Source organism: Hippopotamus amphibius, chromosome 4 (genome assembly GCF_030028045.1).
Source record: "Hippopotamus amphibius kiboko isolate mHipAmp2 chromosome 4, mHipAmp2.hap2, whole genome shotgun sequence".
In the NCBI taxonomy this organism is placed as follows: domain Eukaryota; kingdom Metazoa; phylum Chordata; class Mammalia; order Artiodactyla; family Hippopotamidae; genus Hippopotamus; species Hippopotamus amphibius.
Window position 1 is genome coordinate 164,778,499 of NC_080189.1, and position 14,452 is coordinate 164,792,950.

Genomic DNA, 14,452 nt, shown 5'->3' on the forward strand with positions numbered 1-14,452 from the left:
AGCTCCCACTGGCTGTCAGTTGGGAGTGTGGCTTTACAGAAGGATTAGGATTTCAAGTGGAGACTTGAATTCCATTTCTTACTCTCTACTAACTGGCTGAGTGACATTGGGCAAAACTGCCAATGTAGAGGTTGGACTGGGCTAGGTCACGTCCAGTTCTAACCCTATATATCGATTCCCCATTGACTTCCCTGTTCCATTCAAAGAGGTCAGAGAAAGTGTGGCCTATGCCAGGCACATTTTGTGATCTTGCGGTGAAATGTTGGAATAAGCACTGTCAGCAGCCTTATGCGCTCACTAACAGTCTGGTATACCTTATGAATAAACAACACCAGTTTTTTGTTATTGGATCTCATTCTCAGTGTAGTTATAGAGTCATAACTCTACAGTGTTTCTTGACAGAGATTCTAGAAGGGGAAAAACGACAGTGCAGTTGTTTGCTGACATCTGGGTGCACTTTTTGCACATGAGTATGGCCCCAAGGAGAATTGTTCCAAGGCAGGAAGCTAATCTGATTCATATTTCTACCTAGAGGCACTTAAAGAAACTGTCAGATGGTTCCCACAGTGACAAATTTCACTCCTAGGGAGCTTACAGAAGTAGAGTTCAGATACATTTTGGAGGAAATTCCTACTATCTTTTCAAGGGAAAGACTCCTGCCATATTTTTTGTTAATCTCTTTTTTGTGTTGGCAGCAAAGAAACCAGAGACTGAAGCTGGATTTTTCTGTTCCTCTTGTTGTCTAATTTGTTTATTTTTAAAAAAGCAAATTTTAATAAAACTCACGTGACTTAGAGACTTAGATGTAGGACCTTTGCAAGAATTTGCTTTAAAATGCCTCTGTCTGACTCAGTTTCTGCACTTTAGAGACAGCTGCCTTAGAAGTACTAGTGTTGTTTCCTCTATCATGAGATTGACAAGCTCTTTCTGGATAAGAATATTTGATTGTAGAACTGCTTCCATATAACTTCATCCATTATAATAATTCAACTAGCAGAAAAGACAAAACAAAAAAACAAACAAACAAAAATGCTCCCTGAGCAACTCTTTCACACTGACCACAACCTCATTTGTTCAACAGAAGGACTAGTCTGTTGAATCTGAAGTGCACAGAGTACTTTTAATTGACTTGTACAAGTTAGTTGCTCAGTGCTGGTGAAGAGTTTTGTGATTACTTCATCTGAATTATCTACCGGTTATAACTATCACTTCCCTGAATACAGTGCTTACCAGGTGCCACACATGAAGCAGAGAGCTTTATGTACACAGTACTATTATTTCCTCAGTTTACAGATGAGGAAGGCAACGTGTAAGACAAATGATGCGTTGAAAGTCCAGGGAAATGAATGCCTTTTGTTTAATCTATTGTTGAAAAACTTGAGTTTTGGATTATATAATTATATATAGTTGTTGTTGTTCACTGAGGATTCAAGTTCATGCACAATACCAGTTTCAACATTCTGATTCTCAAGTAATTATTCAAGAGATAGATGACAAGGTAAAGAGAGTGCCTTGAGGTCAAGCAGACCTATGTCCAGTTCCAACATAAAGAGAAGCCATGTGACTTTGCCAAAATTACCTTGTTTCTCTGTTTGCAGTGTTGTTGGGAAAATTAAAAAATAATTTACATAAAGTGCCTAACAGTATCTGGCAAACTGTAGGTGTTCAATAAATGTTGCTGGTGTTGTTATTGAACTCGGGTTCAGCTGCTTGCTGCTCAAAACCAGTGCTTGAAGTATAAGTGCTGGTGGGAACAAAAAGGTTGCTTACTCAAGGGTATGGTAACCTGGGGAGATGGCAGACTCATGTCCAAAAACCAACTCTGAAGATTCTGTTTGACCATGAAAGTTTTTAAAGGGAGAATCACTTGGAGAGGGGGTCAGAGTCTTTGTTATCTTCCACTGTGTGCAGACTGTCTTCTGATTAGTTGGTGGTGAGGTAACAGGGCAGTGATCCAGGAAACTTACACTCAGCCAGAATTTACCATCTACCACCTGGGTGGTGGGCCTTAGTTCCTGCAGAAGAACTCAAAGGTATTGTTATGTATATTCCTTGAGAAGGAACCAGGACCCTGCCCCACAGCTGCACCATCGTTCCTTGACTATTCCTCCTTAGTTTCTGCATTCCCTCCCTTCCCTGATTAGCAACTGTTTGAATCTGCCCTTTGTAACTCAAGGAAGGTCTAGGAGGCTGAATGAAGCCTGTTTCCTACAAATAAGAAACTGGGGGCTCAGAAAGGATTTGTACCCAGGAGGGCCCCATAGGGTCCTGCTCCATTGCCCCTCCCCTGCTCCAGAGGGGCTGGAGATTGAGCTTCATAAAATTTCTTGAACAAGGAGATTCAGAGAGCTTTTGAATTGGGGGGCACATCCATGTGTCAGGAGGGTGATGCACCCCTACTCCAAAGGGACAACAGCTCCTGCACACAAGATATTTCTGTACTGCGCCCTAGGTACCTCTTCATCTGGTTGTTCATTTGCATCCTTCATGGTAAACTGGTAAACATAATTAAAATGTCTGAGTTCTGTGAGCCATTCACGAAAATCATCAAACCTTAGGAGCCAAGTTGGTCAGAAGTGGGGGTAACCTGAGAACTCAATACTTGTGCCTGGCATCGGAAGTGAGGGCAGTCTTGTGGGGCACAGCTCAGATTGGGACTTGAACCCATGGTCTTTTAATTGAGGTCACACACCTGGTCTCAGGACTTAATGAAGCTCAGGTTCTTGATGTCTTGTTGCAGAAAGAATTCACTTGAGAGACAAAGTGAGAAGTAAGAAATAGATTTGTGTAGAGAGATACACATTCCATAGACAGAGTGCAGTCTGTCTCAAAAGGCGAGAATGGCCCTGGGAGAAACACACTCCACGGACAGAGTGTGGGCCATCTCAGAAGGCGAGAGGCCCTGAAATATGGGGTGGTTTGTTTGTATGGGCTTGGGAATTTCATAGGTTAATGAGTGTGAGGATTATTCCAACTATCTTGAAGAAGGGGCTGGGATTTCCAGGAATTGGGCCACTGCTTTTTTGCCTTTTATGGTTAGCCTCTGAATTGTCATGATGCTGGTGGGTGTGTCATTTAGCTAATGTATCACAATTAGTATCTAATGAGGCTCAAGGTCAACTGGAAGTCAAATCTTCCACCATCTTGGACCTAGTTGGTTCTAACCAGTTTATATCGTATCCTCAATATCATTCTTTTAAAGGTTGTGCCCTGCCCCCTTCCCTCCTGTTTCAAGACTGAACTTTTAACCTGTAGAATTTGAGGCTAACTCTGGGTAGTTAGTATCAGAATTGAATTGAATTGTAGGACACCCAGTTGGTGTCCAAGGAATTGGAGAATTGGTTGTTGGTGTTGAAAAACACCCCAGACTACTAAAATCTGAGTGAAACCATAATAACAATAATACCTACTTATTTAAACTTTTTTTTAAGGTAGACTATCTTTTTTTATGTAAGTTTTTAAAATTGAAATAAATTTACAATCTTGTGTTATTATTTAAACTTTTGATTGACTTCTAGTTAATTGCATTTTTACTGGACCAGTGGTATATTGGCAGCTAGTTTTAGAGGAACCATGAACATTGGATATATAGAAAATCCTGGCTGACTAATCAAGCTGAGAATACAGATATTATTTTCTGAAATAAATACATGCTCTTCTGGAGACCTATCCAGCTGTGTGATGCCACTCAAGGTCACTTCAACTTCTCAGCAAAGAGCAAGGGACAGTGCCTATAACCACAGGGTAGCAGGAAAGCTTGCATGTCAGGCCTAGGATGACATAAATTTAGAGGAGCACAGCCCAAACAACTTATTTGTTCCAGGTCGCAGCCCCATGTATACCTTCAGGTGATTAAATGTAAGAAGAACATTGGCCAGTCTAACCTTTGAGGCTAAGAAATTACATTGGCCAATGTCTCATTTCTCTTTTCTTTTTGTTTTACTTCATCGGCTGTGAATGACCCCTATTTTCTTGTTGCTATTTTATGACAGTTAAAAAAAAGAAAGAAAGAACTCCTACTGTGTAAATATTATACTCATTTCCTTGGCCTGGAGGGAAGCTGCTACAAGAGAAATCCTGGATTTTTTTTTTTTTTTTTTTCATTTAGATCTGAAAGGAGATGCCAGGTTTTGAGCAACCCTTCTATCAGCCCCTGATCTGAAGCTAGGATCCCCAGAACCTTGGGTGGGGAAAGGGAGTAATTTCACATGTGTGCAAATCAGAGACTGAAATTCAATGAGGCTCCCCTTTGCAGGAAAAAGGGACCATTGCCTCTTCAATTGCTGGCCTCAACTGAGAGGCACCTTCTCCCTGAAACAAAGTCGGAATATTCCTGTGAAGATTTACACAACTCACCTCTGTTTTAGGATAAAACATTTTAGAGCTAAAATAGTCTTGCAGTACATTAACTGAGTAGGTGTTTCTACTGTGGCTTTAATTTAGTAGAAAGTTAAAAGCAAAAATGAGTGCATGGAATAGCAGGGTCTTTGTATGTTTGAAATTTAGACCAGTTAGTTGATGGCCTGACTCCTTCTCCCAACACGGGGAGGGCCGGTGGTGAGCCGGGTGGTAGGCAGCTCCAGGATTTCCAGCATGGGACCCCGCTAGAACTCAGAGTCCACAGGCCAGTCCCGCTGCTCACATCCACCCAAATCTTCCTCCTGCAGGGAAACAGCTCCCTCTCCTCCCCAATTGCTTGCTCTTATGAGGAGAGGGTCGATGGAACCCACTGCTTCCAGGGCAGCCCTTTACACAAGCAGTGGGTGCCTTTGAAAGGCAAACTGCAACAGGAAGGCTTTGAAGGCAAGCCTTCATCTTTGCAGTCCCCAGCCAGAACATTGGTTCTCAGTGCAGTACAAGCAGTTTCAAAGTTATCTCCCATGCTGATATGCATGTGGTAACACGGAGCAGAGAGGTACCATGACGATTTCCTTTCAAATGGCAGCCTCACCATTTATCTTCACACGCTGTCAAAGACTGATATGGTCGGGAGTTAGCAGTGGCATGGAATAATTAATCTCGCTCTGGGGAAGTAAGTTCCTCATTTGTCTCCTGAGAAATTAGCATTGCATCGACAGGGAACGTGGATGATACAATGAGAAAGGAGAAGGGGTGTGGTATTGTTGACTCCTGGAGCCAAATTGTAGAGTTTTGATTGAGCACCTACTATGTACCTAGTGCTGGGGATGCTGATGATGCCTGTGCTGGACTAGCTCATGATCACTTGTGGGTCATGTAGTGTTTCTAAATGCTTGTCACCTTTACAGAATGTCCCAAGCTGTTATGGTGATGCTTGGAGCATCATCTCAAGAAGAGCCGAATTTCACTGAGTGTCTGTACTAGGTATTGTTAAGGCTCAATTTCTATAAGATGGAGCCCTCTTTCCCCCACCACCAATACAAAGTGGCTTAAGATGGTGACACTCCAGAGGTTAGTGGTCTAGGGCTAATGGGCCATTCTGCCACTCCCAACAGGGGGCTCTCATCTCTGGATTCAAGTCTTTCCTATTTTCCAGCCAGTGGGAAGAGAAACAGGGAAAGACCATGCCTTCTGTTTAAGGGTAAGACCCGGAAGTGGCACTCATCACTTTGTTGATATGTCATAAGGCCACGCCTGCTTGCAAAGCAAAAAGGCAAGAAAATATAATCTAACTGGAAAGACATGTACCTTAAAACCAGTTGGACTGTTCTCTTCCTAAAGAAACAAAGAAACATAGATATTTAAATGGATAATAAATAATCTCTTTCACAGAGATGTTGGGTCAGTTCCTTTTTGCTTCTCTAAATTTCCAGCAACTCACTTGAGGGAATTGAGGGAGGCAAGCTCTAGAGTTTACTTCTGTTCCAAAGTCAATAACAGCCAAAGGTGTTACCAAACCAAACTTGGGTCTGCTCGCCCATACACAGCAAAGCCAATCTGCTGACACCAGGTTGTGGTGAAGGAAAGTGCAGCATTTTATTGCAGAAGTTGTGGACAGCTAGTGCTCAAAACACTCAAACTCCCTGATGGGTTTCGGCATGTGGGATCTTTTCTTGCAGCATGCGAACTCTTAGTTGCAACATGCAAACTCTTAGTTGCGGCATGTGGGATCTAGTTCCCTGACCAGGGATCAAACCTGGGCCCCTTGCATTGGGAACTTGAAGTCTTAGCCACTGGACCACCAGGGGAGTCCCTCAGGAAAGCATTTTTAAAGGCCAGGTGAAGGTGGGGAGTTGCAGGATACTGACCAGCTTGTGCACAGTTCTCTGATTAGCTGATGGTGAGTTAACAGGTCATGTCACAGGGGTTAATATTATCAGTCCTCAGGCTCCAGTGGGCCTGGGGGCCACATGCTGGTGGTTATCAAGTAGTTAACATCTTCCATTTGGTAGGGGTTTTTTAGCATCTGTAAAGCAACTCAGGAAATGTGCATCAGATACTCTTATCTGGGTACTTCAGAGAGGAGCTAAAGCAGAGGATATGGGGGTAGGGTCCGTCCTAGGAAGGCCCGGTAGGGTCCTGCTCCTTTACAAAGGCTCCCCCTTCTTCCCTAGGTTCTGCCATGAGGGAGGCATAGTGAGGGACTCTGTGTGGGGAATTTTGTTTTGAGGCGGTTTCTTTTGTTTGGAAACATCAGATGCTAGCCCTACACTGGATTCAAATGAGAGCAGGCAGTGGTTCTAAAAAGCAGTTTGTGGAAAGAGTCAAGCCCGTAATCCCCTTCCTTTAAAGCTGTAAAGGCACTGACTGAGCCAAGCAAGACAATGGTGTGAGCCTGGTGAGCCAGAAGCAAGGCATTACTGGTGGGTGGTCAGGGAAGCCTTCTGTTGTAGAGAGATCCACAGAGGCATGTTTCCTCAGAAGGAAGGGGGATGCTGGCCTAGGGAGAAAAGCAGAGGACCAAGGGAGGCCTAGAGATGCTTTAATGGACCATGACAAGCTGCCAGATTGCACGTATCGTGGAGTCTGATGGTGAATGGTTTCTCCTATTTTTCCTACTGAAGGGAGCGTGTTTTTGATAAGGCAGCTTCCCACATTGTGCCTATGGAACATTGTTGAGTCACCCCAGGTGGTTGAATGGGGCCCGAAGTCATCACAGTCCCCGGCAAGTCCTCTGCAATCATGCAGAGCTCCTCCATCTCCCTCATTTTCTCTCTGCTCTGTGATTTGGAAAAGAGTGAAAAGCACTTGATGGAGGCTTCCAGTTAGAATGGGTTCACGCTAGACACTGGGGAACTAGCTTAGCTGGTCACTATGGTGATTTAAATAAATAGTTTTATCGAGACACATCAGTGAATCAGTTCTGGTGTTTCGATTTCCTCTGTAAGGTGAATCATGGGAAGAGGTTCATTATAATAATTAAGGAAGATTTGTGCAGTGAGTACTTTTTTTTCTGTATCTGTTACATGATTGGTATTTTATGAACAAAAAATGAGTTCTAGATATTAACTATGTAATTCCAAAAATTAGATGCTCCTGAATGAGCTATTTATAAGTTAAAATTTAATAAATGGAAACTTTTTGAATGTGCCAGATTAGAAAAATATTTAAAGGAAACTTATTGCAAATTCCTTAGTAAAGTGAACAGTCATCCTCCACCACCCTACCTATTAGCTTTGACGAGGTCAGTAAGTTAACTCTTTGGCCTTTGGCAGATACCACATCTCTTTGTAAAGGAAATTCAGTTTCCTCCACTGTAAAATGATTTTCAGTATGGAGGGGGCATTAGCAAAGTGATCCCAGCATTTACTCTATCATTCGGAGTTGATGTTTTCTTTGGAAAAATCCACGATTCAGAAATATACTGAATGAAAATCTCTCACCATAGGAAAACTGTGTGTAGATTGCCAGAGTGTGGTTTCTGTGGTTGGAGTAGAGAAAAACAGTGGTGTTTTCTGAGCTCTTGACTCCGCAGCGCAGGGTAGATCAAATGAACAGAGCAAGCCACAGCCACTTGTTCTGCTTCTGTCTGGTTTGTTTCTCCAGAAATTTCCCAAATTACAATGCCAAAGCGCCTGTTAGCTTCAATGGAAACACCTCATAAATTATTAAATGGACAGCTCAAGTTTAAAAGAATTGCCTTTATTCTGAGCAGTGATTTTATTTATATTTCAGTCATTCCTGCAGATTTTTTAATATAAAAGCTTTCACAGAAGCATCATGTGAAATGATGAAACATAAAGCATTCTTTAGACCTCATCCTGTTTAGGACTGATCGCTGTATCTTTCAATTGAACATCCATTCCTTTCAGATGTCTTACTCATTTTTTAAAACCATTATCAGTTAAAAGCTACCATTTAAACACAAAACTCTTAACTAAGAAAATGGACCTGAACTCGTTAAATATTTCTACCCAGTGAGCTTCTTGGCTCTCTAAATGACCCATTTTTCAACTTCCTTTTTTTTTAAATTAGAATTTTCTTTCTTTTATCTCTGATTTTCCTTTAAAAAAACAAAAAACAAAAAAAAAACAAAACAAAATGCAATTCCCTGGATTATCCTGTCTATCATTTCATTTATTGTGGCCCCGATTCTAAAATATCTGCTTTTTGTGGTTTTCCTACAGTATTTGACACACTTCAGCATGAGTTGAATAGAACCCCTTTACTCTTCCATCCCATGCCTCCCTCAGGAAGTTCCACCTAGAAGTATAAAAATACAAATTAAATGAATTGGTCATATTTTTGTGCCTGGTCTAGCCCTTGTGTCTCTATTTCTGCCTTTAGCCCATAGTCTCCTGGAAGGTTGGATTTTTTTTTTTTTCTGAGACCATAAAGTACACTGTGCTGTATTCACCCTATCTTAGATGCTTTCTATTTTTATCATAATGGATCAATCCTATATACCATGTCTTTGGGATCTGGCTATATGTCTGATAAAGTAACTCAAGCTAAGGTTGTTATAATCAGTAAGGTCTTAATGTTTATCCTAAATTCAATCTAGTAACAGGTTTTTTTAGCTGAAAACTGTAAGTCCTTGTGTATATGGAAAAGAAGGAGTAGGAAAGTGGAAAAAGTAAGAAGGGATATTGCATATAAGAGGTTCTATCTGGTGGACTTAAATTGTGCTACTCAGGCTTGGATCTCATATGCGTAACGTAAGACCAGCCTTGTCTGTTAGGCAAGAGGAAATTTAATTTGCAGTCTATTTTATTAAAGGATAAATTAAGGTACCGTGTGGGAATTGAAATCATCTAAGATAATGGAACACGGAACTTGCCTAGATTTAAAACTGGGTCTTTTGTGAGTTTCATTCATAATGACATTGTAATAGTAGTTACATGTGTTAAGCACGTATAAGCCAGGGACTGTTTAATATACTTTTACATTTATTAATTCACTTAATTCCTACAACATCCTAATGAATAAGGTTCTCTTGTCTCCATTTTATGTATGAGAAAACTGAGGAACAAAAAAACATGAGAAGTTCCTCTCAGTTCATACGGCTGGTAAAGTTTGGATGTGGGATTTTAACCCGTTTACTCTTAATCAGTATTTATACTGTATTAATGTGGTTTGATGAAAATGATAAAAAAAGCAATGACTCTTTAGGGCTCAAAAGAAACTACTCAAACCCATATTTTGGTATTATTATTAATACCAGCGGGATCAGCTGTTAAATAAGTGTTATATATAAGGGTCTTGCCCTTGGATAACACTAAATCTTTCTCATGAATCTACTACTGTGACCAAACTGCAAAGTATGCAGTGGATGAATAATTAAATCCAGATGTCTCTTCTGGCAGTAGCAGCAGCAAAACCTGGAGGAGGGAGGGTGAAGGGAAGATAGAAGTGACAGACTCAGTGTTCATAAAAGCCATGATAATTAATTTTAAAATCAAAATGTGTTTTAAATGCCAACCCTCCACTAATCCTACGAATTGCACAATAAAAAGTAAAATCCTCCTGCCATTTATCAGCCAGCAATACAAAAACCTTACTGTGTCAACTGTAATACGCAGAGCTGGATTCCCAATTTGGTTTTCTTAAGGAGAAATAATTTAGTTATCATTAAACTCTTTGGGAAACTGGTTTTAATAACATTCTTTGGTTGCAGGGGTATCGTTTTTCCTTCAGGCAAAGAAGAGAAAATGTGCAGCTAAAACCTTTACTGTATGTGATAATGAAGTCGGTCCATTTCTGTGCAGGACTGCAACAATTCTTTATCATTCAACATGAGCAGAGGTGTGAAAGCAGGCAGTTTCTCAAACTGTAGGAAATTGCTGAATTCGCAGATTTCTATCACAACACGATGAACTGGTTGTATATTAAATGAAGCCCAAGTTTGGTCTATTGGACTGGTTTTTTTAAGGACTGTGATTATTTTTTTAAAGAATTAATAGTTGGAGGAAAACCAAAATCTGTAAAAAAAAAAAATTTGTAATTGTACCAAAAAAAAAATTTGTAATTTTTTTTATTGCAATACATAAGAAGGGTAGGAAAAAGGAGAATTACTAAGTTGATCTTCATACTTGCATCTTTATTTCCCTGTGTAATTTTCAACATAGGTATGTTCCTTCCATGACAGGAACTAAGGACATTCCATTGCCTTGTTTACTCAGAGAACGTGCCAGGAGCTTGTCCCAATGCTACACAACTCATTAAAATTCTAAGCATCATTCTGGCTAGCTTCAATACAGTCCTGCCACCACCACATTTTCTAGATCATTTCTTTAATATTCATTGACTTGCAGTCACTGAAGGTACCAAATCTTTTATCAAATACCTTTCTTTTAGGTACGGTAAACTTTTTTTTTTTGGCCAGCTCATAGTCTGTACCTTCCCCAGCCTCACGCAATTCTGAGCTAACATATTTCTCCTTTTCATTTCTTTGCCCACTCAGTTACCACTCCAATATTCCTTTATAAAATTGTTCTTTTCTGCTGTTGGAAAAGCGAGGTACAATTCTGTGTATACTCTGGAATTCCGTTAAAAAGTGCAGGTTTTTCATTTCGGGAGCAAGGCAGGATATAGAGTGTGACAGTTATCCTGAATGACTGAAATGGCATGACATTTTGCAATCCAGATATCGTGGCAAGCTGGGAGACAGGGCAGCTTGGCTGATTATTAGATGGCAGATGTCCAAACTGTCTCCCATAATACACGAGTTTTTGCATATTTGAGGCTTGCAACCCTAGCCCTGAGAGATAAATGAGAAATCACTGCACCCATATAATAAAAAATAAATTAGTTCTCATAATATTGTTGCTTTTAAAATTTTACATATTGGAAATAGCATACATAAGAAAACAAAAGTCACCCATAATCTTTATTTTGGTATATCTCTATGAACATAAATATACTGGTTATTATTATTTTTACTTTTTTATTTTTTTTCCAAATGTGAACTCCTACTTTCTACAAATGAGAGAACTGGAGGCTCAGGGTAGTTAGGCGATTTCTAAGATTACCCAGTTAATTAGTGGCAAAAATGAGATTAGAATCCCACAGTCTCCTGATTGTCACTTCAGCTTTCTTTCCAGAATACCTCTTAAAAATTTTTTTTCCCAGCTTCATTGAGCTATAATCAACATATAACATTGTATAAGTTTAAGGTGTACAATATGTTTATTTGATACATATATTTTGCAAAATGGTTGGCTTTAGCATAGCTAACACAGTCCATCAGGTCACATAATTACCGTTTTATATTTTTGAGGTCAGAACATCTAAGATCTACTCTATTGGCAACTTTCAAGTATATAGTACAGCGTTATTAACTTTGATCATCATGATGTACATTAAATCCCCAGAACTTATTCATCTTACAACTGAAAGTATGTATTCTTTTACCAACATCTGCCACCTCCCCCACTGCCTCTTCTTGTTCTTGAATTTGATTTTAAATACAAGGAAGCCCATTGTTTGATCTCTTTCTTTTTTTCTTTTAATTATTTTTATTTTTTACAATAAACTGCATATATTTAGAATGTACAATTTGGTATACCAATTGCCCAATTCCCCCCCCAACCCTCCCCGCTTTCCCCACTTGGTGTCCGTATGTTTGTTCTCTACATCTGGGTCTCTATTTCCACCTTGCAAACTGGTTGATTTGTACCATTTTTCTATAGTCCACATATATGTGTTAATATAGGGTATTTGTTTTTCTCTTTCTGACTCATTTCACTCTGTATGACAGTCTCTAGGTCCATCCATGTCTCTATGAATGTCCCAGTTTTTTGTATCCATTCAGCCAGTGTATGTCTTTTGGTTGGTGCATTTAGTCCATTTACATTGAAGGTAATTATCAATATGTATGTTCCTATTAGCATTTTCTGAATTGTTTTGTTTTTGTTTCTTTAGGTCCTTTTCTTCTCTTAAGTTTCCCACTTAGAGAAGTTCCTTTAGCATTTGTTGTAAGGCTGGTTTTGTGGTGCTGAATTCTCTTAGCTGTTGCTTGTCTGTAAAGCTTTTGATTTCTCTGTCGAATCTGAATGAGATCCTTGCTGGGTAGAGTATTCTTGGTTGTAGGTTCTTCCCTGTCATCACTTTAAATATATCGTGCCACTCCTTTCTGGCTTGCAGAGTTTCTGCTGAGAAATCAGTTGTTAACCTGATGGGAGTTCCCTTGTATGTTATTTGTCATTTTTCCCTTGTTGTTTTTAATAACTTTTCTCTGTCTTTAATTTTTGTCAGTTCGACTACTCTATGTCTTGGTGTGTTTCTCCTTGGGTGTATCCTGCCTGGGACTCTCTGTGCTTCCTGGACTTGGATAGCTTTTCCTTTCCCATGTTAGGGAAGCTTTCAACTATAATCTCTTCCAGTATTTTCTCAGGTCCTTTCTCTCTCTCTTCTCCTTCTGGGACCCCTATAATGCGAATGTTGGTGCATTTAACATTGAGCCAGAGGTCCCTTAGGCTGTCTTCAGTTCTTTTCATTCTTTTTTCTTTATTCTTTTCTGCATCAGTGATGATCACCATTCTGTCTTCCAGGTCACTTATTCTTCCTTCTGCCTCAGTTAATCTGCTATTGGTTCCTTCTAGTGTATTTTTCATTTCAGTTATTGTGTTGCATATCTCTGTTTGTTTGTTCTTTAATTCTTCTAGGTCTTTGGTAAAGTTTTCTTGCAACTTTGTGATCTTTGCATCCATTCTTTTTTTGAAGTCCTGGATCATCTTCAGCATCATTATTCTGAATTCTTTTGCTGGAAGGGTGCCTATCTCCTCTTCATTTAGTTGTTTTTCTGGTGTTTTATCTTGTCCCTTCATCTGGTACAAAGTCTTTTGCCTTTTCATTTTCTCTGTCTTTCTGTGGGTGTGGTTTTCAGTTCCACAAGATGAAATACTGCTGATACTGCTTGATTCTGCTGTCTGCCCTCTTGTGGCAGAAGCTGTCTAGGAGGCTTGTGGGTGCTTCCTGATGGGAGGGAGTGATGGTGGGTTGGGCTGGGTAGGCGGAGCTCAGTAAAACTTTAATCCGCTTTGGTGAGTGGAGCTCAGTGACACTTTAATCTGCTTGTCTGCCAATGGGTGGGGCTGTGTTCCCACCTGGTGGTCATTTGGCCTGAGGCCACCAAGCGCTGCAGCTTACAGGCTCTTTGGTAGGGCTAATGGTGGACTCTGGAAGGGCTCACACCAATGAGCACTTCTCAGAACCCCTGCTGCCAGTGCCCCTGTCTCCTCGGTGAGCCACAGCTGCCCCCCACCTCTGCAGGCAACCTTCCAACACCAGCAGGTAGGTCTGGTTCAGTCTCCTGTGGGGTCACTGCTCCTTCCCCCTGGGTCCTGGTGAGCACACTTTTTTGTGTGCCCTCCAAGAGTGGAGTCTCCGTTTCCCTCAGTCCTGTGGAGGTCCTGCAATCAAATCCCGCTGGCTTTCAAAGTCTGGTTCTCTGGGGATTCCTCCTCCTGTTGCTGGACCCCCAGGTTAGGAAGCCTGATATGGGGCTCAGAGCCCTCAGGACTTTTGTGGTATAACTGTTCTCCAGCTTGTGAGTCACCCACCCAGCATTTATGGGATTTGATTTTAACATGATTTTGCCCCTCCTACCGTCTCATTGCGGCTTCTCCTTTGCCTCTGGATGTGGGGTGTTTTTTTTCGGTGAGTTCCAGTGTCTTTCTGTCGGTGATTGGTCAGCAGTTAATTGTAATTCCGGTGCTCTTGCAAGAGGGAGTGAATGCATGTCCTCCTACTCCACCATCTTGATTCAGGTTCACCTGTTTGATCCCTTTCTGAGTAAACTCTTAAACCAATCTCAAGCAGCTTCTTGACAAAACTGGGCACAAAGCTTTAAAGCCTTGGTTAATGTATTCTAATTAAATCTGCGTGGTTCCAAGGTGATAGCCTAAGGTTTGGAAAATTCTAGTTGGTGGGGTTGATTCATTTTCTTTAATTTAAAGAGTGCTTTGGGAAAAATGTAATGGATTCATCACCTAGCCATCCTTGAGTTCCAGCCATTGAACCTCCAGTTCCTAATAGAGCATCTTGTAACTGTAGACTGTTAAGATTTATTAAACCTCCTTTCTACTCTGTT

The 14,452-nt window shown here is 40.7% G+C and overlaps 1 protein-coding gene across 10 annotated transcripts in view; it reads left to right on the forward strand.

The window, feature by feature from the left end:
- The window catches only part of NRXN3 (neurexin 3), a 1,504,067-nt gene that overhangs the window by 1,380,739 nt on the left and 108,876 nt on the right, over positions 1 to 14,452 (forward strand). Inside the window, exon 15 of one of the 10 annotated variants that reach the window (XM_057731263.1) lies at positions 6,557 to 6,569. The exons of the other annotated variants lie outside the window; for them this stretch is intronic. Within the exon in view, the coding sequence (XP_057587246.1) occupies positions 6,557 to 6,569 (13 nt within the window). The remainder of the gene's footprint in view (positions 1 to 6,556; positions 6,570 to 14,452) is intronic. 10 annotated transcript variants of the gene reach the window in all.